The following is a 21,776-nucleotide window of genomic DNA, read 5'->3' as shown; positions in this document are numbered from 1 at the left end:
CTGGGCCTTAAGAGATCTTGCATCTTGCCCCCATCCTTGCCAGATCCTGGATGAGGCTCTGAAGATCTGCAACTATATCTTCACTGTCATCTTTGTCTTGGAGTCAGTTTTCAAACTGGTGGCCTTTGGCTTTCGACGGTTCTTCCAGGACAGGTAAGGGGAGTGGGGGTGAGGGATGGAGGAGTGGGCACATGTTTCCCAGGGAGATGCCCCAGAGGATCTAGTGCCTGAAGACCTTTCTTGACTCTTGGGGTTCAGACTCCACTCCAGGACCTATGCAGGGCTGATGGTGCAGTGTGGGTGGGGGGATATCCAGGGCCCGGGAAATGGGAGGGGAGAGAGGGAGCCTGCTGAGAAAGGGCCTGGGAACAGCGAAAATCAGTGTGGCCTAGACTGGAGCCAGACTGCCTGGACCAGATCTGAATCCTGGCTCTACCATTTAGACGCTGGTAACTTTGGGTAAGTTACTTAAGTTACTTAATCTCTCCCAGTTTCTTCAGCTGTAGAATGGGATATAATAACTGTATCTACATCACAGAGTTGTGAAGATTTTGAGTTCCTATTTGTAAAGTCTATCAAATAGCACTTGACACAGAGCAAATACCATAAAAGTACTAGATAAAACAGCAAATGAATGAAGATGAAAAGCAGAGGGGCTAGAACTAATGTCCTAACCCTACCTGTGGTACCACCTGGCTGTGTGACCGTAGCTAAACCACACCTTCTCTGCAGGATGGACAGGCTGGACAGGCTGACCTCCACTCTCCTTTCTGTGGCTGAGAATGTGCCACTCACGTTGCCACAACTACCCCCTCCTCTGCAGTGCCCCCTTCAGGGAGCTGTGTCCTGGGCTTTCAGGTGGAACCAGCTGGACCTGGCCATTGTGCTGCTGTCCATCATGGGCATCACACTGGAGGAGATTGAGGTCAATGCCTCGCTGCCCATCAACCCCACCATCATCCGCATCATGAGGGTGCTGCGTATTGCCCGAGGTCAGTGCCAGCTGCCTGCCCACCATGGCCACTCTTCCGGAGTGACCTGCTCAAGGGGAGACAGCAGAGGTCAGCTCTGACTGGCTAGGGAGGAGGAGGGTGTGGGTTCCATGAGCCTTTCTTCTAGCCTCTGCCTAAGGGGAAGGGTGGGGGTGAAGCCACGGCAGCCTGGCTGGCTGGGGCTGGCTCTCCCACCAGCCCCAGCCCCGGCCCTGGCCCTGGCTCCACCAGCTGTGTGACCTGGGACCTAGAAGGGCTAGCTCATGACATTGCTCTGTTCTGCAGTGCTAAAGCTACTGAAGATGGCTGTGGGCATGCGGGCACTCCTGGACACAGTGATGCAGGCCCTGCCCCAGGTAGCTGGGAGGTGGGAGTGGGTGGGAAAGGTCCTCTCGGGAAGGAGAGGGTGCTCTCCAAAGGGGTGGGGGGAGCTGGCTCAGAGATCTAGCGGCACCTTTTCCATTGCTTTTCCTCTCTTCCAGGTGGGGAACTTGGGACTTCTCTTCATGTTGTTGTTTTTCATCTTTGCAGCTCTGGGCGTGGAGCTCTTTGGAGATCTGGGTGAGTTGGGGTAGGGAGGGCAGAGGAGCCAGGGCTGGAGACTCAGGGACTCCTGGGCTAACTAAGCCTCTCTCCCTTCCCTCCTCCTCAGAGTGTGATGAGACGCACCCCTGCGAGGGCCTGGGCCGGCATGCCACCTTTCGGAACTTTGGCATGGCCTTCTTGACCCTCTTCCGAGTCTCCACAGGTGACAACTGGAATGGCATCATGAAGGTGAGAGCCCCCCACAGTGAGGCCCCTCCCAGGGCTGGCTCTGGCCTCAAGGAGACGGCCCCACTTCTTGGCTCAGGTGGAACTCGATGTGAATAAAAGCATGTAACCTTCCACCCTCCATGCTGGAACACTCCGGGACTCCCTCTCCCCAAGACATTCTCTAACTCACACCTCCCAGGACAGTGGCTCATGCTCTTTTGCCCCTCGGACACCATCACGCCCTCCTCCTGCCCTTCCTTGTTCCCCTGCAAAGCTCTGTGACACTGGAGACCTGACTTCCTGTGAAAGCTCTGTCCACTGCCCTCCCAACCTCACTCCTCTAACCTGCCTCCCCAGGACACCCTCCGGGACTGTGACCAGGAGTCCACCTGCTACAACACGGTCATCTCCCCCATCTACTTCGTTTCCTTCGTGCTGACAGCCCAGTTTGTGCTGGTCAACGTGGTCATTGCCGTGCTGATGAAGCATCTGGAGGAGAGCAACAAGGAGGCCAAGGAGGAGGCCGAGCTGGAGGCTGAACTGGAGCTAGAGATGAAGACGCTCAGCCCACAAGCCCCCTCACCACTGGGCAGCCCCTTCCTCTGGCCTGGGGTCGAGGGCCCCGACAGCCCTGGCAGCCCCAAACCTGGGGCCCCACATGCCACACCCCACACTGGAGCAGCCTCCCGCTTCTCCCTGGAGCACCCCATGGTGAGCAGAGACCCCCGCTCCGGCTCTAGGGAATGTGGAACAGAGACGGGTGGTGTGGGTGCTCAGTTGGTGGGTGGCGCACAGGGAGCAGGCAGCAAGCAGACCCTAGGGCTCCTCCTGAATCACCTGACCCTCCTGCCTCGATGTGGAGAGGTAAGCAGGCCCTTGGCTGTCCCCAGAGATGGCTGCCCACACTTGCAGCGTGGGGCCACCCCAGCAAGCCACTGGCACACTTGCTGGCTCATCTGTCCCGGTGCCTCCAGCTTGGCTGGGGCTTCCCTTCCTGGCTTTTAGGGTCAAGGTTATTTTCTGTTTCCTACCTGTTTCTCTCTTACCCTTGCCCTGATTTTGCCAAACGTCTTTCCTCCCCCACCCTCAACCTGCCTGATGCCATCTCTCAATCCTTCTTCCTGATCTTTTCTTTCTTTCCCCTTCTCTCCCTCTGGGCTCCCCTGTTTTCCATCTCCTATCTCTCCTTCCTCCTCCCACACCTCTCTCTTGCCCACCTTCCCCACTGCCCCCTTTCTCTCTCTCTCTGTTGTTATTGTTATGTGTGTGTGCGCATATGTGTACATATATGTGACTTCCTCTTTTTCTCTGTCTCTTCTCAATCCCTGCCACGACACTTCCCATCACTGCTCCTCTGACCCTCACTCCCCTGACTCTTTGGCTCCCCTTATGGGCTGGTCCTCCCCAGGACAGACAGCTGTTTGACACCATATCCCTGCTGATCCAGGGCTCCCTGGATGGGGAGCTGAAGCTGATGGACGAGCTGGCAGGCCCATGGGGCCAGCCCTCTGCCTTCCCTCCTGCCCGCAGCCCAGGCGGCTCCGACCCACAGGTTACTGTGTCCCTGTGCTGTGCCCTTTCCCCTGACTGTGCTGGGCTGTGCCATGCTGTGCCATGCTTCTGGGGAGGTGGGGCTGTCTCCTGCCCACTGGGTGTTTGGGGAAAAAACAGCTTTACCTCAGTTGAACTGGGCATGGCAGGAGGTGGCCAGGGGTTCTTCAGGCTGAGATCCACCTCTGGAACACATAGTTGGAAGGTAGGGATGCTGAGATAACACTTCGGAGGGAGAAGAATAGATGGAGGAGGGGTTTGGAGAGGGTAATCGTCAGAAAGAACCCGGAAGAAAAGAGGAGCAGAAGACGAGTTGGCAGTGGGTTAGCAGATGGTCAGAGTGATGAACAAGATCCAGGAGAGAGGTGCTTTGGGGATGAGTGCAGGTGTCTAGGGGACCCACTGAGGGACATGTCTTAGGCCGCAGTCTGCTTCTTCCCTGTATCCACTGCCCTCCCCACTAGTTCTGTTTGGTGGCCTTTTAAGCTATGGAAAGCGCTGGGCACGGTGGATGCTATCTGCAGCCAGTGGCTTCTGACCTGGCCCTGAGAGGGGATGGAAGGCTCCGGTCAGGAGTGGGTTCAAGGACCTCGTTTGAAATAGGACTTGGCTTCTTCCCCAAGCCTTGCATCTTCCCACAGCAGCACATGCTTTTCTCCTCCAATCCCATCTCAGTGCAGTCTTCTGCTTCCTGGGGTTCTCTTCCTTCTCCTCCTGGGACCTGTCTCACCACCTGTGACCCCCTCCACTTGGAGGTGCACCCCAAAACCCTCCTCCTAAGTCAGGGACTGCAGGAAAGCCCCTGGTAGACCCAGAGTGGAAGCAAGGAGACAAGTTTCAGCTGTAGATAGAAAGCCTAGTGTTCCATGGGCCATGATGGATGATGGGGTGGGCAGGCAGGTTCCCAGTACCTGGGACACCTGTTAGCCTGATCAAAGAAATGGACGGTGATCCTTAAATAGGAAGGGACCTTGCTCTAGGGTTCCTGACCTCTTGTTGGATTCAGGCTCAGATAGACTATAGGGTCCTGAACCTGGCAGTGACCTAGAATGGTCCCTGAGAGATCAAGTCCATTCCTGAGTCCTCTCATCCTGAAGGAAGGTCATGGGGAAAGGTGCTGGGGGAGAAGAAGATGTTGAGAAGGTGACCAGGCAGTCAGCTCATCTGGGAGGCATGGCCCCACTCTCCCCCAGGGTCTTGCAGGCACTGAAGCCCAGCTGCAGATCCCAGGTGAGCCAGCCAGATGGGGCACTAGCCCAACTGAGTGTGCCCAATTCAGGCCAGCGACAGGAGAGCCCTCCCAGAACCCAGGCTGGAAAGGGCAGGTGGAGGAGGGCCCAGGAGGGGAGATGCCAGCATTCGGGGGCAGGCCAAGTCCGGCCAGGCTTTTGGAAGCAGAGGGAATAGGCAGAAAGCGGTCGTCAGGCTGGCAGCTTTGTCCCCAGCACCCCCTACGCTGCTCTGTCTTGCTGGGAGCAGAGAGGCGCTTTGCGGGCCTTTCTTCTTCTTTTTTTTTTTCTGGTATCTTCTTTATAAGAGTCAGAAGCCCTCCCAGCTCCCTGCTCCCTCCCTGGATGGTGGTCATGTGGGAGGGGCTGTCAAGATTCCTGCAGCATCTTTAGAACGTGTTTCCATGTCTCCTCGCTTTGTCAGTGTTTGCTCCAGCTCTCTGGCGCCTGTGCAGCCTCTCTGATCAGAGCAGGGGTTTGAAGTAGGGGTGGGGGGGAGGTGCTCTCAGTTTACTTGGGAAAGGGGTGGGAAGAGAGAAAGGAGGGACTTACTCCTTATGCTCTGTGAACAATGGGAAAAGAGGGGCTCTCTGTGTGTGTGTGCATGTGTGTGTGTGCACATGTGAGCGCACGCACTGTCCTGGTTTCTTATGCCTGATCATCTCTCTCCCTGTCTAGATCCCTCTAGCTGAGATGGAGGCTCTGTCTTTGACGTCAGAGATTGTGTCTGAACTGTCCTGCTCTCTAGCTCTGACGGATGACTGTCTGCCTGATGACACTCACACACTCTTACTTAGTGCCCTGGCGAGCAATGTACATACACACAGCCCCCCGCTGCTCCCCAGCCCCCCAGGGGCAGGCTGACTGCAGGGGCTCCGGATCCCTCCCCCTCACTCTGCCGCCAGCCCTACCCTGAGGCAGCACTTAGTGTCCCAGGCTTTACTAAGGTCCCCCACTGTGGACAAAGAAATAAGATTTAACTGGGGCCTTGCCCAGAGGGCCCAGGGGCAGCAGTTGTGAAAGGGTTAATCCAGATACCCAAGAGTGACCGTGCTCAACTCAGAGGTGTTATCAGACAGCTGACCAGCATGCCTGTCTGGCCACAGAGTTGGTTTGTGTATTTGGAGCCCCATGCAGGCCAGCCCTCCCCCTCCCTGCACCCCTCCTTCCCACCTCCCCTTCCCACCTGCCCCCAACATGAGCCATTCACCAGCACACAGGGGTGAGAGGCACATCCCTGCTGCTACCACCATGCCCTCTCCACCCAGGGCAGGGGGTGGGGGGGCGTTCCTGTCTCCCCTGTCCCTGTCCCTGGGTGTTCCCACATCCGGAGGGGCTTCTTTGTGTTCTGACAGCTTCTCCACTTTTACCCAGCTCTCCCATCCACATCTAACAGTGAGCAGCCCCCTCCTCCCTACCTTCCCCTCCTCTTGGCACTTAAGGAGGGACAGGGGCCCATTTCTCACAGCAGGGCTCTGTTGACCATAGACTCGGGGTCCCTGGGGGTCTTGGAGTGGTTGGCAGAAGTGGAGCCTGGGGCTGAGAGAGGAAGCAGAGGATCCAGACTGTTTTCTGACAGTCATTCTCAGGCCTGCTGGGACTACTTACCTGGCTGAGTCTGCAAGGGGACAGGAATCTACGGCCTCTCTGAGAACTAGGAATGGACATGAGAAATAGGAATGAGAACTAGAGATGGAGAAATCTCCTGGGAACAAATCTTGTTTCCCTCCATTTGGGGTCAAAAGCTGATGACTGCCTTTCTTTGAAATACAATTTTAAAAAATCCACTCTCATTTCTAGTCTGTCCACTAAGGGAGGGCCTGAGACCATGGTATCCAGGCCTTGCTCACCACCCACCACCTGCCAGAGTCATTGTTTAATTAAAGAGAGGTGGGGCGGTGGGTAAACCAGCTGTGAACCATCCCCTTAGTGTTCAACCGTCACTCAGCTCACATTAACCCAGCCCTTGTCTAGTGCTGGGTGCTGCAGCTGCATTAAGAACTGGATGATGAAACAGCCTCTGTTCTGCAGGGAGTCTCTGGCTGCCTCCTCTTCTACTCATTGGGAAGGTCCTCCCCGACTCATCAGTCCCCCCACAGCCCCAGCGCAGTAATTGAGATAGGGAGTATGTGCGTGTTAAGTCGCTTCAGTCGTGTCCGACTCTTTGTGACCCTATGGACTGTAGCCTGCCAGGCTCCTCTGTCCACAGGATTCTCCAGGCAATCTCCAGGTGGGATGCTGAGGGCGGCTGGTGCTATTAGCTTTTAACTCTCCACTGTGCAGCTTCAGAGCCTCTCAGTGAGGCCTTGAGTATGAGCTCTTGGGCTGCCTGCAGGGCTGGGGGCTGGGGGCTGCTCTCCCTCCTCCTCACCTCTCCGTCATCCCCGGTGGGAAGCTCCAAGATGTAGTATGAATAGTTTTCTGGGGGCAGGGCATCCTCCTACCCACTTCCTCTCTGTATTTGGAAGGCTCATCCATGTGTCTGGTCCTTCTCCCCAACCACATTCATCCCATCACCACCTTGTCCAGGGAGGGGATGGGGGCCAGGGTCTGAATGAGGTGGTGGGCTTCTGAGTCCCATCACCTAGCTCTGCCTCAGTTACCCAATCTGATGCCCCTCTTCCTCCTATTTCCTCCCCCCATGCCCCTCACTGTTCCTTTTGCAGATGGAGTCCCACCCTGAGGAGGTGCCCGTCATGCTAGGACCAGATCTGCTGACTGTGCGCAAGTCTGGGGTCAGCCGAACGCACTCTCTGCCCAATGACAGCTACATGTGCCGGGATGGGAGCACTGCCGAGGGGTCCCTGGGACACAGGGGCTGGGGGCTCCCCAGAGCTCAGTCAGGTACCAAAGCTGGGGGCAGGCCCACTTGGCTCACACTGGGAGATCCGTCCTTGCCTAAGCTCAGTCCTGCTGTCTGGAAGTAGGGGTACTGAGGCAGCCAAAGAGGCCTCTCCTACCTCTGAGGATCCCCCAGGCTGAAGGGGTCAGCTTCCCCTGCCTGGGGGAGCCCCCAGCCTGAGGGGAGCGGCTTTCAATCCAGGGTGGGGATGGGGTGGTTAAAGCAGAGGCCCCAGTTGGGGGAGAGTGGATAGTTGATGGGAGGGACTCAGGTGGGGGCCAGCACATTGACTGTCCAGGTCTTCTCTCTCCCTGCCACCTCCCCTCACAGGCTCCATCTTGTCCGTCCACTCCCAGCCAGCAGACACCAGCTACATCCCGCAGCTTCCCAAAGATGCGCCCCATCTGCTCCAGCCCCATGGTGCTCCCACCTGGGGCACCATCCCCAAATTGCCCCCACCAGGCCGCTCCCCTTTGGCTCAGAGGCCACTCAGGCGCCAGGTGAGCTGGTATAGTGGATGGGCACGGGCCGGGGCTGGCCTCTCTGCTGGGAATCCTAGGCTGCTGGTGATGATGAGGCTTGCCACTTCCATTCTCCCAGCGAACGTTTATTGTGTGCCAACAGTGTGCCAGACTGAGTTCTAGATGGTGGGGACACAATTCTAGGCAAAGCAAAGTGGTCTGTGTCCCCTTGGGGGCACAGAAGAAGCCAGAGAGCAGAGGGGGTCACGGTTGTCCAGGGACACATGTCAGGTTGGAAATAGACCCTGGGTCTCTGGATTCCCTTTCCATGGGCAGAGCTGCCCCACAAGTCTCTGTACTTGTAGACCTAGCTAAGGGGCACAAGGCATGTTCTGGTTGTCTCCACTTTTGGTGACTCCCAGGGCTCAGCTTCCAGATCTCACACTCAAGGAGCACAGAACAAAGGCTCGGGTAGCCAGGTGAGGCCTGTCTGCCCCTCTGTGACAAGGCCGCTGCTCATGCTGTGTGTGTCCCAGGTATGAGGATAGCTACCTGAGCATCTGCTTTAATCCATCACCTTTGGGAGCAGCCACAGTCCTCAGCTGCTTCTCAAATATTCACTGAGCAGCCTCCATGTCTGGGCACTGGGGACCGGGACAAATGAGACAGCGCCTGCCCTCTGGAGCCCACGGTATAATAGCAGAGACAAGTACCCCATCAGGTCACTGCAGCAACAGGGTGCTCACGTGTGTGGTACAGCAGAGAGCAAAGAGGAAGGAGTCAGTTTTACTTTGGGGTAAAGATGGTCGGGTATTACATCACAGAGTACTTGAGCCCATAAAGTCAAAGGATGCTTGCCATTTGGGAAGGGTATGTAAGGCCAAAGAAATAGCCTGTGCAGAGGCTAGGAGGCGTGAAGGAGATGGCTGGGGAGCAGGGCTGGCCCAATGCTTTCTGGGATCACGTGGGTTGGGAGCTGCATGGAGCAATTCCTGCAGACCTGGGGTGGGGACACAGTGGACAACAGACAGCAAATAGTGCATGACCCCCATCTCCCAGTAAGAGCAGACACTGAGAATGCCCGCTTAGGGTGGTCCTGCAGCTCCATGGAGGGGAAGGAGGAGTGGTCTGACCTGCCAGGTGGGACAGTTCTTGGGGGAGAGGAAGCCTGCGGGCTGAGCCCTCCCCTTACCCCATACAGGCAGCAATACGGACGGATTCCCTGGACATTCAGGGCCTGGGCAGCAGGGAAGACCTGCTGTCAGAGGTGAGTGGGCCCTCCCCGCCGCTGGCCCGGGCCTCCTCCTTTTGGGGCCACTCCAGCACCCAGGCTCAGCAGCATTCCCACAGCCAGAGCAAGATCTTGAAGCACATGCCCCCGTCAGCCCCCTGCCCAGGCCCAGAACCCAAGTGGGCCAAGGGCCCACCAGAGACCAGAAGCAGCTTAGAGCTGGACACGGAGCTGAGCTGGATTTCAGGAGACCTCCTGCCCACGGACAGTCAGGAGGAAGCCCCGTCTGCACGGGACCTGAAGAAGTGCTACAGCGTGGAGGCGCAGAGCTGCCCGCGCCGGCCGGCATCCTGGCTGGATGAACAGAGGAGGCACTCCATCGCGGTCAGCTGCCTGGACAGTGGCTCCCAACCTGCCCTGGGCCCTGATCCCTCAAGCCTTGGAGGTCAGCCTCTAGGGGGAGGTGGGAGCCGGCCCAAGAAGAAACTCAGCCCACCCAGCATCTCCATAGACCCCCCAGAGAGCCAGAGCCAGGGCCCTCGGCCCCCACCCAGTCCTGGTGTCTGCCTCCGCCGGAGGGCTCCGTCCAGCGACTCCAAGGATCTCTTGGCCTCTGGCCCTCCTGACAGCATGGCTGCCTCACCCTCCCCAAAGAAAGACGTGCTGAGTCTCTCTGGTTTATCCTCTGACCCAGCAGACCTGGACCCCTGAGTCCTGCCCCACTGTCCCACTCACCTCTCTCCACTGGGTGCCAAATCCTAGCTCCTCCTCCTGGGCTGTATTCCTGAAAGGTTCCAAATGGGCACCGAGGAGGTGCTCCTCCTTGCCTCAGTGGCGCTGGGCACCGGCAAGCAGAATTTCCAGAGTTAACAGCAGCAGCCCCAGCTCTGGACAGCCCTGGCCACCTTGGCTCCAAGTGGAGAGAAAGGCCCAGCAGAGCTGAGGTTCCCGACACCAGGAGCTGTTGGGAGAAAGCAATACGTTTGTGCAGAATCTCTATGTATATTCTATTTTATTAAATTAATTGAATCTAGTATTTGCGGGATGTACGACATTTTGTGACTGAAGAGATTTGTTTCCTTCTGCTTTTATGTGTCTCAGAATATTTTTGAGGCGAAGGCGTCTGTCTCTTGGCTATTTTAACCTAAAATAACTAGTCTAGTTATGTTCCCTCTTCTTGCAAAGCACAAGCTGGGATCGAGAGTGCATTACAGCCTTGACGGGGGCCCATCTTCAGTGGAGAGCAAGAACCATTTTGGAAACTGTAATGTAACTTATTTTTTTCCTTTAATCTTGTCATCATTTTCTGTAGGGAAAAAAAAAAGAAAAAGATTTTACAAATGAAATGGAACCTTTTTATATATACATACATACATATCTATATCTATAATAAAGTAATTTTCCAAAATACAAAGTTAATCACGGTCCAGAATAAAAGCCAAAGAGACAGAGTTAGGTATTTCCAGATGGCAATGGACAAAGACTCCTGGAGATGGGGAGTGGGTGGTGGGGAGGGAAGGGGTCGCGCGCGCACAGTACCCAGAGAGAGGAGGGCGGGACACAGCCTGGCCGCCCAGGGGTGAGCGAAGAGAGAAGCCCCTCTGTTGGTGGCAGGCTGGACAAGCAGGGTATACTCCTGCTTCTATCAAAGCTTTATCGCTTCCTTTTAGCCAGGCAGCTCTGTGAATGTGAGTGATGCCAGATTAAATCTTATTTCTGCTGACAGCTATCAGCCCCACACTGAAAGCTGGAAATTGGCATAATGAAGCTGTTTTGGTTTAATGAGGCTGACTGAGGCTGGGGGAGGCGTCTCAGCTGCTGTAATGGGGATTTGAGGGGTGTTTGTTGAGGGGAGGCAAGTGCTTCTGCGTTTTCCTTCCTCAGGCTTCAGCCAGGGTAACCTGAGTGGTCTGGGTTTCAGCCTGTTGCCCTGGGGGTTGGGGGGGCACCAACAGGGCCCTGGCACGGCAGGCACTGCCCCATCAGGGCTGGCAACGGGATTAAGCTATATAAACAGTGAGCTACTCCCTTCTAAGATGAGGGGGCCAGGGCTGGGACCTCTCCGTGGAGTTGATAGGGAGATGGCCCCCTGGGGGGTGATAAATGAGCATCATCAAGGTGTTTACACTGGCTGCTGCTGCCTGCCCAGTGGGAACGTGCCTGGGGGAGGGGGGCTGTGGCGGGTGGGGGGAGTTGGGGTGAAGGCAGCCAGGCAGTCCGAGGGGAGGAGGTGGGGAGGAGGAGGCCCCAGCAGCATAGCCCAGAACCTCCTTTCTGGTACTACCATAGGCAATATTCTTTTGTCTGAAACAAAATAATGTCATCGTGCCAAGGGCACTAACCACAGGCTCACCCAGTCTGTCCCTGCCAGCCACCCCCGAGCATCTGCCCCAACCCCAAACCCTTGAATACGCCTATCCCCTTACCCCTAGCACCTTCAAACCCCAGGACTCTTGAAAGCTGAAAGGCAGCTCGGGCTTGGCAGCTCTCACCCACATCCCCCATTGGAACCTGGAATCCCGGTGACGTGGGGGAGGCTGCTGGATGGTTGGACCTGGAAGTTTTGTCCAACCCAGTATTTTCTAAGCTGGTGAAAGTTTTTCTAACTGCTCTTTTGGACAGAAATAATACCACTCCTTGACACAAACACCTGGTTTCATCCTCTTAGGGTGTGCAATAGCATGAAACTCTTTTTCCTCTGGGCTCTTTGGGTAGGGAGAGGGGGGTTGCATGTAGGAACTGCCTTTAAAAAAAAAAAAAAAAAGCAAATCTACACAAAATTCCTAGAGTTTTGTCACCTAGGTCTGTAGATTAAGCTTTTATATTTTGGTAGCATTCTGTAGCTGTCTATTCCTTAATGAAGGTAGGAGATTTGGGGAGGATGTTCTGGGGTCTTTTTTTTCTTCTAATGCTTATTGGAATCTGGGTCAAGGTGAAGCCAGAGAATTGGGCTGCTTCTCCCTCCCCTCAATCCCAGATTTCCCAACCATCCCCTGCCCCCAGGACCCCTCAGAGTTAGAGTGAATATTTCAGGGGAGAGAATTGTGGCCTCTCTGCCAAAAATGTAAAATCTTTATCAATGATGAAAGCTGTTGTGTCTCATTAAAAGGGTTCTGAAGTAGAAATAATGACACTGCTGAATCTTATTAACAGTATGTTATTAACAATCTTAACAACAAGGAAGCTAATCTCATGATGCTTGTCTGGATGGTTATTTGATTCTGCTCTAGGATACATCGGGGGTGGGAAGTGGAGGAGTCTGAAGGAGGCTAGGGTGAGGGGCTGGTGGAGGCAGCAGGTCCTGGACTAGGGCCTCCAGGACAGGGTTGGAATGGCCAGGAGCTTCGGGGCTGTGAGGGCTTTGGGAGGTAAGAAATCTGCTTCTGGCACTTCTACTTTCAGCCTTCTCCTTGTGGGTTCAGAGGAAATTGTGTCAACAGCTACAGGCCCCCATCTCAGGCTTGGCTGCCTCTTTTTCCTCCACCTCAAGGTCCAGGAAAAGGTCTATCTAGGGGCGGGAGGACAAGGAAGAGCAAGCGGAGCGAGCACTAAAAACGAATCCGAGACTCATCTGCAGCCTCTCACCTACTTCTCACAACACCCTAGCAAGCAAAGTACTACTGCTATCCTTTTCCCACGAGGCAATGGGTTGAGAAAGGTTTCAGTGACTTGCCCAAGATTACGAAGCCAGGGGATGGCAGAGCTGAGGTCTTAATCTTGATCTAGCCAACCTCTAGACCACTGACTTCACACTACCCCAGCCTCTGTCCCATTGCGGAAGGTATGGGACATGGTGTGAGGCGTCCTAATCAAAAAATGACTTGCCAGGGAGGACTTTCCCAAAGCAGTCACATTTGTGTTCATGAAAATGTACTCCTGCACTCCCAGTTTGGTGTCCTCAGAGGCTTAGAGAAGCCCATAGCCCTCCACCTTGTGTGGAGAGAGGCTTAACCACAAGGGAACTTATCCCTCAGCTCCAGGTGCCTGGCCAAGAGCTGGCCAAGGCTGACTCTGCAATTTCCCAGTTTCCCAAGTGCTGCCTTTTCCTAGTGTAATGTTCCTCTTGAAGCTCAAGGCACCTGCTCCCCTCCACCTCCTCCCACCCTCTCCTTTGTCTCTTCCTGCCCTCTCCCCTGCCCCACCCAGACCTCTCCCACTTTCCAAACACTGTCACCTCGACGTCACCCTTAATCCCCACCCATCAGAGCCCAGTGTCCATGACCTCCTCTCACCTTTCCGGGGAGGGGGGGAGGTGGGTGAAGGGCTGTGCAGCAGTGCAGTGAGCACGTTCGCCTTGTGGCACCTTGGTGCCCCTTCTGTAGAGGCACCTAGCCAGGAAGAGGACACCAACACTGATGGTCACCTTCTACAAACAGGGGCTGTGTACATCCCCCATGGGAGGAAACAGGCTTGCAGGGCCAATGAAGGACTCATCTGTGCCTGGAGAATCGCAGCCATTGGAGTGCTGAGCCAACGGTGCCCTGTGATCCCAGCCCACAGCCAGTGGACCCAGGATTAATCCAAGATAGTGGTTTCCAGGAGGAGAATTAATTCTCAAAGGCGAGTTTAGGTGTCAACGGGTGTCCTGCTCTGAGGACACAGCAAGGAAGATCAAGGAAGTGGTGGCTCCAGTGAAAACCCAGGAGGGGATTCTGCTAAGAAATGTTGGAATTCTGTGTGTCTTAGCCCTGGTCCAGGTGTGGAAGCTGCTGACTGTGGCTCACCGAGCTAATTAATTCTTCTTGCTTTGAAAACTCCTGAAGCGGGCACAGCAGCCAGGGCTCACACACCTGCCAAATCAGATCAAAGTGCAGACTGGGAGCAGGAGGCCTCCTTGCAGACTCCACAAGTAGGGCCAATGTAGGCCCCACCAGGCTGGGGTCTGGAGGAATGAGGCCCCACCCACCACACAGAGAAAGAGAGCTAAAGTTTGAGAGCTGGATGTTGGTTTGGGGTTTGGGGGTGCTCCAAGCCTTCAAGAAGTCATGGGGGGTAAAAGAAAATAAGCAGTGAGTGGAGGGGAGAACTGGCAGCCTTTCTGTTCTAATACTTTCCCCCTGTCCTATCAGTTCCGACCGACTCTCCCTGTTTGCAGGATTTCCTGTCTCTGGGTCTCCCTGACACCCACTTTCTCTGCTTTCTTTTCTCTGCTGTCACTGCTGCTCAAAGCTGTACCTTGCAATTATCTTATCTTTCCATCTTTCTGCCAGGAAATTCCCGATGCTGAGTTCCCCTGGGATGCTCGCTGGCAAGGGAGACGCAGCACACTCTCTGTGCATCCTGCGTGGAGCTGCAGTCACCTGGGGAGAGGGGATGGGGCTGGAGCCATTAAAGCTGGGGGAGGTTCGGTCCCTCTCTGTGCTGCCACCCACCCACAGGTCTTTACTGCTGCTCTCAGAAGCCTCAAGCTGGACACATCTTGGGTCTGAAAACTCCAAAGAAGAGTAGACAGTGCTCACTGCTGGGACTGTACCTAATGCTACAGCGGCCTTGCTACTTATGACCTCTTCCAAGGAGACAGGATTACTGTTTAGTCAGTTGACAAGCATTTCCTAAAGACCAACTTTGCCAGGCACTATCCTGGGTGCTGAGGATATAGTGATAAGATTATCCTTGGGAAGTCCTTGGCAATCCAATGGTTAGGACTCCACACTTCCACTGTAGGGGGCATGGTGTTTGATCCCTGGCTGGGGAACTAAGACCCTGCATGCCATGTGGCCAAAAACAAACAAAAAACAAACAATATTATCTTTAAGATGTTCACAGTCTTTTGGGGGAGATAAGCAAGACAATCAGTGATGGAGTACAGGGAGGGAGGGCTGTGCAGAGAAAGGATCCCTCCTCAGGATTGGGGTGGGGGAGGTTCAAGGAAGGCCTGAGGGAGAAGGGCTTGAGTAAAATCTTCAGGGATGAGTAGAGTTTGTCAGGTGCAGAAAGGGAAGTGAGGCATAGGAAGGAGAGTACGCTAAGCAGTCTTGAGGGGGACACAACAGCGAAGGACACAGGAAATTTATCCTGCCCAGAGGATGCATGGAAATAGCCCCGCAGTCAGAAGACATGGAGCTCATCCTGACTCTGCAGGACAAAAGGAGGGCCTCACTTTTCTTGCTTTGGTGAGAATGACCAGCAGCTTAATGTCTAGGAATATTGTAGCTGTTATTCAATGGTTTTGTGAAAGGAGCCACATTCCATGAGAGGCCAGGAAGGGCAAACTCCCAATGAATGTCTCAAGAGAGAGGGGAGGAAGCAAGGATTGCTAGGTGTCCCACTATGATCTCAATCTTGGAGGCTCCCACCCAGTGCCACAGGCTAGGGAAAGGCTCTCCAGTAGCAAAATGGGAAGGCTGGGGCCGAAAGGGATGGTGCTGCAGCCACAATGCTGAAGGCAGAACCCAAGCGTCCCAGTCCTAAACTAGAGGAAGGGTTGGCGGAGGATTCCCAGCTGCTCCACATAGAAGCCTAGATCAGCAGGATGGAAAGAGACCCTAGGTGGCATCTTGTCCAAGTTGCTCAAAAACTGAGTCCCAGGGATATCAAGGGGCTTGTCACACAGTATATTAAAGATTCTGCCCAAGGCGCGGCAGGGGGTGGAGGTGATTCCGTCGATTTCTGCCCTCGGGGACCTCTCAGACTGGCAAAGAAGACTGATTCTTCACAACTAAATATAACCCGAGACAGACTGACAGGAGTGTGAAAACTCTGCAGAGACCAGCTCAGAGATGGAGGGGGCTGGGAGACTGGGTGAGTTGGGGGCGGGGGGCAGACAAAGGGCTAAGAGGACTTGCCCAGTGGAAGGGGAGAGGCCCCAGTCTCCTGCCTGGGGAAGGGGGAGTCTTGTCCACCCTGCTCCCACCTCCACCCCTCTCATGCTGGCTCAGATCTCTGTTCTGATAGCCCATGGGTGAAAAGACTTCCTTCTCTGACTTCCTGCCTGCCTGCCCAGAGGGATAGGAGGTGGCTGTGGCTTCTGTGCTATCTCGCTGGCACTCACCTACACCTGCTGGTGAGCAGCCAAGCAAGAAAACATTTTCTTTCAAGAACAAGTTCAGGGAAGGGATCACCTGGGCAGATCCTACAGACAGGAACAAGATTGGGAGGCAAGAGCAGGGAAGAAGTGCTAGGGGAACGGGAGATTCTTTCTCAGTCCCAAGAGGGGTGATGAACTGGCTTCTGGGGTCACATTAGGGGAGAGAGGATGACTGGGGGAGTGAGAAATAGAGGGAAGGAGGGGTCCAGAATGGCCAAGCTGTGGAAAGCAGGAGAAGGCGGCCATTGACCGCCCCCCTCCAACAACACATTTTACAGATGGGGAATGTGGTGACTCGGTTTTAGGAGGGATGTGCTAATGTGGGGCCCTTCCTGGAGCCTCACCTGCCCATCTCCCACCCTTACCAGGCTGAAGTGGAGCCTACTAATGTGCCAGGAGATATGCTTGACGCTTTACATACCTTTCACATTTAATCCTCAGAGTAATCCTGTGACATAAGTACCTGGATTATCCTTGTTTTACAGAAATAAAAGTGGAGGCTGAAGCAGCTGGTGCAAAATTAGGGAGGGACAGAATCTCAGGTGGGCAGCTGTTCAAGATAACCATGGGAAGCCACCATCTGGACGATCCTGGGACCCTCGCCCATTCTCTCTCCTTGGGTGTACACATATGCACGCGCGCGCACACACACACACACACACACACGCACACACGTGCACACTGTGTTGGTCTCTGCCAGTTCCCAGATAACTCACAAGCTCTTCCCATTTCACAGATGAGGAGACTGACATTCAGAGATGAACGTGACAGGGGTTTATTCCCGGAGAGAGTCTTGTTAAATCCCTTTCCACGTTCCTTGACTCCTGGGGGCCCCTCCCCCAGCAGAGTCCGGGAGCGGGTTGGGTGTGTCCTTCTTGGAAACAGCCCCAGCTCCCGCCCTAGCAGCTTCATCTCTCTGGGACTTCTCCCGACGCGGCACAGGGGCCACCTGAGGGAGTTGTCACTGTGTCAGTGGCCTCCGCTCCTGTCCCCAAAACCTTCCTGGAGCCGCAGTTTCGGGGAGGCGCTGTCGCAATTCGACCCAAAGGGCCTGGGGGAAGGGCTCGCGGGGGCGGGCCCGGGCGGAACGCCGGGGCGGAGGCGGCTGCAGGCGGTCGCTAGGTCTGTCTGGGGCCGGTAGGCGATAGTGCTCGCCCTCCTCGCAGCCGCGCCCGGACCTCATGGACGCTCTGTGCGGTTCCGGGGAGCTCGGCTCCAAGTTCTGGGTAAGGAGGTGTCCCCGGACTGAGGGCGCGAACTGGCTAGCCCTTACACAGCCCCAGGGAGACGGCGATGTGGTGCGGGGAGGAGGCCTGGGTGGCACCGCCCAAAGCCTGGTCCCTAGTGGCCTCCTGCCCTCCCCAGCCGCATGGCAGAGTCTGGGAAAGCCAAGTACTAGGCTCCTCCAGGGCTCGGTGGGTGGCATCCTGAATTCAGAAGGTGTCCCCGCTTGCCCCCTCACCCTAGTCCCTCTCTGAGGCTGACTGCAGGAGGCAGAAGAGGCATGTGCCCATCCCCAGATGCTGATAACCCTTCAGTACCTGCCCCATGGACTAGGACTTGGATGCCCACCCCGCACCTTGTTGACCAGGTGCTTTGGGAGGCTGGCTGCACTGGGCTTTCCTCTCCTTCAAGGGATCCTGCTTCTTGGAAAGAGTTCCTTCTTTCCTCTGGGCAAGAGCCGCCAGAGAGCAGGCGATCCTCACTGCCCCAGCCACAGGAGTGAGAGGCAGACCTCACTCTGGAGGCAGGGCCCTACAGGTACAGGGTATCAGGATTTCCTGATCCACCCTCTCATTTTACAGATGGGGAAAGGGAGGCCTAGAGACTTGTTCAAAATCAGTCAGTTAGAGCAGCGTAGAGCTGGGATAGAAAAGTAGACCTTCCGCTTCACACACCAAATCTCTTTCTAAGACATTAGGCTGCTTTTCAGGCTGCTGACTGCAGACTCCCCGCTAGTTCAGGCGCAGTCCGTGTAGACAATCCAAGAGCTTTCTTACAGTTTTCAAAACCTGCTCCCCGCAGCTCCCTTGGTCACCATTGCCACTCTGGGAGGCCAAGTGGTGATGCGTCTCCGTTTTACAGATGAACTCAGATTCGAGGTGGTTATCTGGGCCTGCCCAGCGTAGGCTGCTCTCAGATCAGGGCCTCAGGATCCCAATCTCTAAATCTTTCTCCCATTTGAGGTGTCTGTACAGGTGTACTTGGTATTGTATGTGCCTAGTGTGTGTTATGCGTGGGTGTGTGCTTGTGTGGGTGCGTGTGCCTGTGTGTGCACATAAGTGTGTGTATACAGTCAGGAACCCTACCCTTGGTCTGTGTTTGGGCTGGGCTGAGGGAAGTTACCTGGATTTTTAAAATATGGGGCATTGGAATACCTGTAAAAAACGATTTTGGGGGATCACTCTTTTTCTCTGGGTCACTAATTGGTTCATCAGAGATGGTGTGACTTCTCTGTGGCTCTCCTTCTTGCCCAGCCCCACTGGAACCCCATCTGTCATCCAGTTTGATCCAGTCCAGATTCCAGAGATTCCTCCTTTGGCTCAGGAGTAGACTTCCTCTCACTGCCACTTAAGCCTGGCTGATGTAGCCATGGCAGATCACAGTATCTGAGGTGGCCAAGCAGAGGACCTGTAAATCAAGGGGGCAGATGTGCCCAAGCCTCAAGTGCAAGGGCCCCTTGTTCCTGGGTAGACTGTTAACCCTAAGAGCTTAGGACTCTCCCAGGAACAGACTTTAAGGGACCAGGAGTTGGGGAACTCAGGACTCCTTTCCTGTTCTCAGGCCTTCCGTGATACTGTAGAATCCAAGTATCAGAGTGTGGGCATGGAGCAGCCAGCCCAGCCCCTCATTACAGAGCTGGGGTAACTGAAGGAAGGGATTTTTCAAGGTCATGTGACAGTCAGCTATGGATTGCTGGACTGGAAAACAGGACCCGGAGATATGGTTCTAACTTTGCCATTGCCTGACTGTGAACCTTTGGGCTTCTGGACTCCCTGGTCCCTGAATTTGCTGTTGCTTATGAGCTATGTGCGCCTCCTCTGAGAACCCCAGGGTCCATGGGAGTCAGCGCATCTATGTTAGGTCCAAGAGGTGACTCCTTTGAGGTCTCTGAGTGGATACCTCAAATGACAAGGGAACTGACCACTCCTCTTCCTGACTTCAATGTCTAAGCACCTTCCATCTTCCACAGTATCTTCTTGGCTCCTGAAAGCTGTTCCAGGCTGTACCCAGTGTGGCTGGTGACTGGAGGTGGGGTGAAGAAAAAGCAGGAAGGTTCCCAGCTCATGCTCTGAGTGTTTGCAGAGCTGAGACAAGGGAGCAGGGTCTGAGGCCTGAAGGCTGGAGCCATAACCTTAGCTCTAGTTCAGTTACCCAAAAGACCTGGAGCTCAGGGCTCCTCGTTGATGCTGTGCTAGTTTGCAGCTCATATTCACTGTGTGTCAGGTATAGTTGTCCCTGAACCTTTTATCTTTGAGGCCTATGGATGACCCACTTTGTTGGAAGTTGGTTCAGGGCAGCCAGAAAATACTTGAGCCAAGGGTGTAAAGCAGGGGCAAGAGAGATGGTTCCGGTCCCTCTGGGCCACTTGTTTATTCTACCCAGCCTTTTTGCTAGCTTATCCTCCCAGCCTGTTTTTCCACCTGTGAAATGGGGAAATAACCCATCTCCTAACTATCTCACAAGACATATGGAGATCAAATTAAAAACAGAATGTAAAGTGATTTGAGAACTTAAAACTCTGTTGGTAAGATGTTCATGTGTCATGATATCCCTGGGAAGAGGAAAAGAGGAAAAGAGATGAGGTTAGCAGGTCTGGATTTGGCAAGACCTACAGAAAAAGGGCTGGCAAGGCCATTGGGCCAGGGGCTCCCATTTCAGCTGTTTCCTGGGTAATTTGTGGATAAATGCATCTGCCTTAGCCCCAGCTGAAGGTGAGAGTAGGAACCCCAAGGGGACTCCTAATCCCGCTGGACGTGTGCATACGTGCTATGTACTCACATACACGCTGTGTACTGGGTAGTGATTCATCCTTTCTTTGACTCTCTCTCTCACCTCTATTCGCTTTGGGGTGTATTACCAGCATCCTCTGATCATGCTTGGGAGTGTGTGTGGAAATAAATTCCAAGAGAATGAACTGTGGCCAAGTGGCCCAGGGATCATGGATCCAGAGATGCCTCTAGAACAAAGAAGGTGGAAGTGTCCCTTTGATGCACCATGTTGCCTCCTGCCTGGAGGATTACTCTGTTCTGAGCAGTGGAGACAGGAGAACACCCACGTGGTGGTGAGGGTGCACAGAGCAAGGGCCTCCAGCTGTTTGCCCTAAGGAGGTCTTGACTTGTTTGCAGAATTAGCTTTCATCTGATGGCTCCAGCAAGCTCCTGGGAGGCTGATGCAGGCTTAGAAATCCAACGGTCTTAACCAGGAGAGCTGTCCAAAGATGGCACTGACTGCCTGAGCACTAGTGAGCTCCCCATCACTGGGGGCTCAAACACAGGATTAGTAACCACTTGGTGGGGGTGGTGGAAGGAGGAAGGAGGTGGGGTCCTGCCCTGAAATTCTGCGACCAGCTAGGAAGAGAGAATGTGTGGTCAATAGGCAGCTCACCAGTTCCTCCTCTGAGATTTTCAGACCTTTTTCCCTGACCCTCTCCACACTCTACACATGGAATTACCTAGTAGCAGCTCTTGGCAGAGTCCTGTGGGTCTCCTGCTAGTCAGGCACCATTTTTCACTTTCACTGTTCCCCTGGCTGTTTACTCACCCTAGGGAGGGGCAGGGCTCTAGTCCCTAGACACTCCCTGTGTCTCCTGCTCTGTTCCAGCTAGTGCCACTCTGTTATTCACTAGCTGTGTGACTTTAGGCAAATTGCTCACCCTCTCTGAGTTCCACCTGGGCCTCCTTCAGGTCTAGTTTCTCCGTTCTGATTCTGAGGACCTGAGCCTCAGACTCAGGGGGGTTATGACTAGGCTTCTGTGGACTTTAGGGCTCTGGGATGTCAGGGTCTTCCCTGGCCTCCTCCTGGGTCACTGCACAGTCGGAATAGGTGGCCACCATAACATATGAGTAGCAGAAAAGGCTCTGATTTCAATGTATTTTGATTCTGAAATGAAGATAGTAACCCCCAAAGATTTGGGGAAACTGGCAGAGGCAGGGATGGCTTAGGCAGGTAGGTAGGAGGTGGACACCCCTCAGCCTACTGGACACCAAACTCTACCCCACCAGGAACCCAGTCCTCCCTGCCAAGCTAGGGGCTCTAGAATCCCTTCTCTCCATCCCACCTGGGGCACCAAAACTGAGCCTCTGAACGTCTGGCTCCTGGTAGAAACATTAGGTCCCCAGGCTGGCCTCTCCCAAGCCCTGATGTCCCCGACCTGGTCTGGAGAGCTGGAGCCTTAGGGAAGGAAATGAGTCAAGGAAGTGGCACTTGGGAGGGAACTTTGCCAAGTCCGCCTGCTCGTCCTCTCACCAGGAAATGACCTTGGAGCCCGGGACCAGCCCCTAGGGAGGGAGGCCCCAGTGGGGCCTGCCAGCTGACTGGCCGAGGAGGCAGGGTCAGAGCACCTGGGTTGTGTCCACCCCTCCCTGGTGTGGCTGACCCAGGGGCACAGATGCAGCAGGATCCCTGTTGGGGTGGGGTGGTGAGACTTGGATGTGTCACTGCTGTGTGTGGGGCCTCCCCTCCCCCAC

General features: G+C 54.8%; 2 protein-coding genes across 12 annotated transcripts in view; both read left to right on the top strand.

Annotated features, from left to right (window-relative positions):
- Nucleotides 1-10,422, top strand: part of CACNA1G (calcium voltage-gated channel subunit alpha1 G) — a 62,393-nt gene extending 51,971 nt beyond the window's left edge. For 7 of the 8 annotated variants that reach the window (XM_070389682.1, XM_070389687.1, XM_070389688.1 and 4 more), the window contains 9 exons: nucleotides 44-153; nucleotides 859-992; nucleotides 1,278-1,348; nucleotides 1,475-1,553; nucleotides 1,645-1,766; nucleotides 2,103-2,456; nucleotides 7,192-7,369; nucleotides 7,698-7,867; nucleotides 9,030-10,422. In XM_070389682.1, the coding sequence (XP_070245783.1) occupies nucleotides 44-153; nucleotides 859-992; nucleotides 1,278-1,348; nucleotides 1,475-1,553; nucleotides 1,645-1,766; nucleotides 2,103-2,456; nucleotides 7,192-7,369; nucleotides 7,698-7,867; nucleotides 9,030-9,770 (1,959 nt within the window). In that variant the 3' untranslated portion in view covers nucleotides 9,771-10,422. The remainder of the gene's footprint in view (nucleotides 1-43; nucleotides 154-858; nucleotides 993-1,277; nucleotides 1,349-1,474; nucleotides 1,554-1,644; nucleotides 1,767-2,102; nucleotides 2,457-7,191; nucleotides 7,370-7,697; nucleotides 7,868-9,029) is intronic. The other variant, XM_070389690.1, reaches the window with a different exon arrangement.
- A 6,586-nt stretch (nucleotides 10,423-17,008) lies between these two features.
- ABCC3 (ATP binding cassette subfamily C member 3) overlaps nucleotides 17,009-21,776 on the top strand; it is a 48,237-nt gene continuing 43,469 nt past the window's right edge. For 2 of the 4 annotated variants that reach the window (XM_070389680.1, XM_005890279.3), the window contains exon 1: nucleotides 17,012-17,312. In XM_070389680.1, the coding sequence (XP_070245781.1) occupies nucleotides 17,268-17,312 (45 nt within the window). In that variant the 5' untranslated portion in view covers nucleotides 17,012-17,267. Of the gene's footprint in view, nucleotides 17,313-21,776 lie in introns of all 4 variants that reach the window. The other 2 variants (XR_011467972.1, XM_070389681.1) reach the window with 2 other exon arrangements.

Source organism: Bos mutus, chromosome 19 (genome assembly GCF_027580195.1).
Source record: "Bos mutus isolate GX-2022 chromosome 19, NWIPB_WYAK_1.1, whole genome shotgun sequence".
NCBI lineage: Eukaryota > Metazoa > Chordata > Mammalia > Artiodactyla > Bovidae > Bos > Bos mutus.
This window is presented reverse-complemented; position numbering and strand designations above follow the sequence as displayed.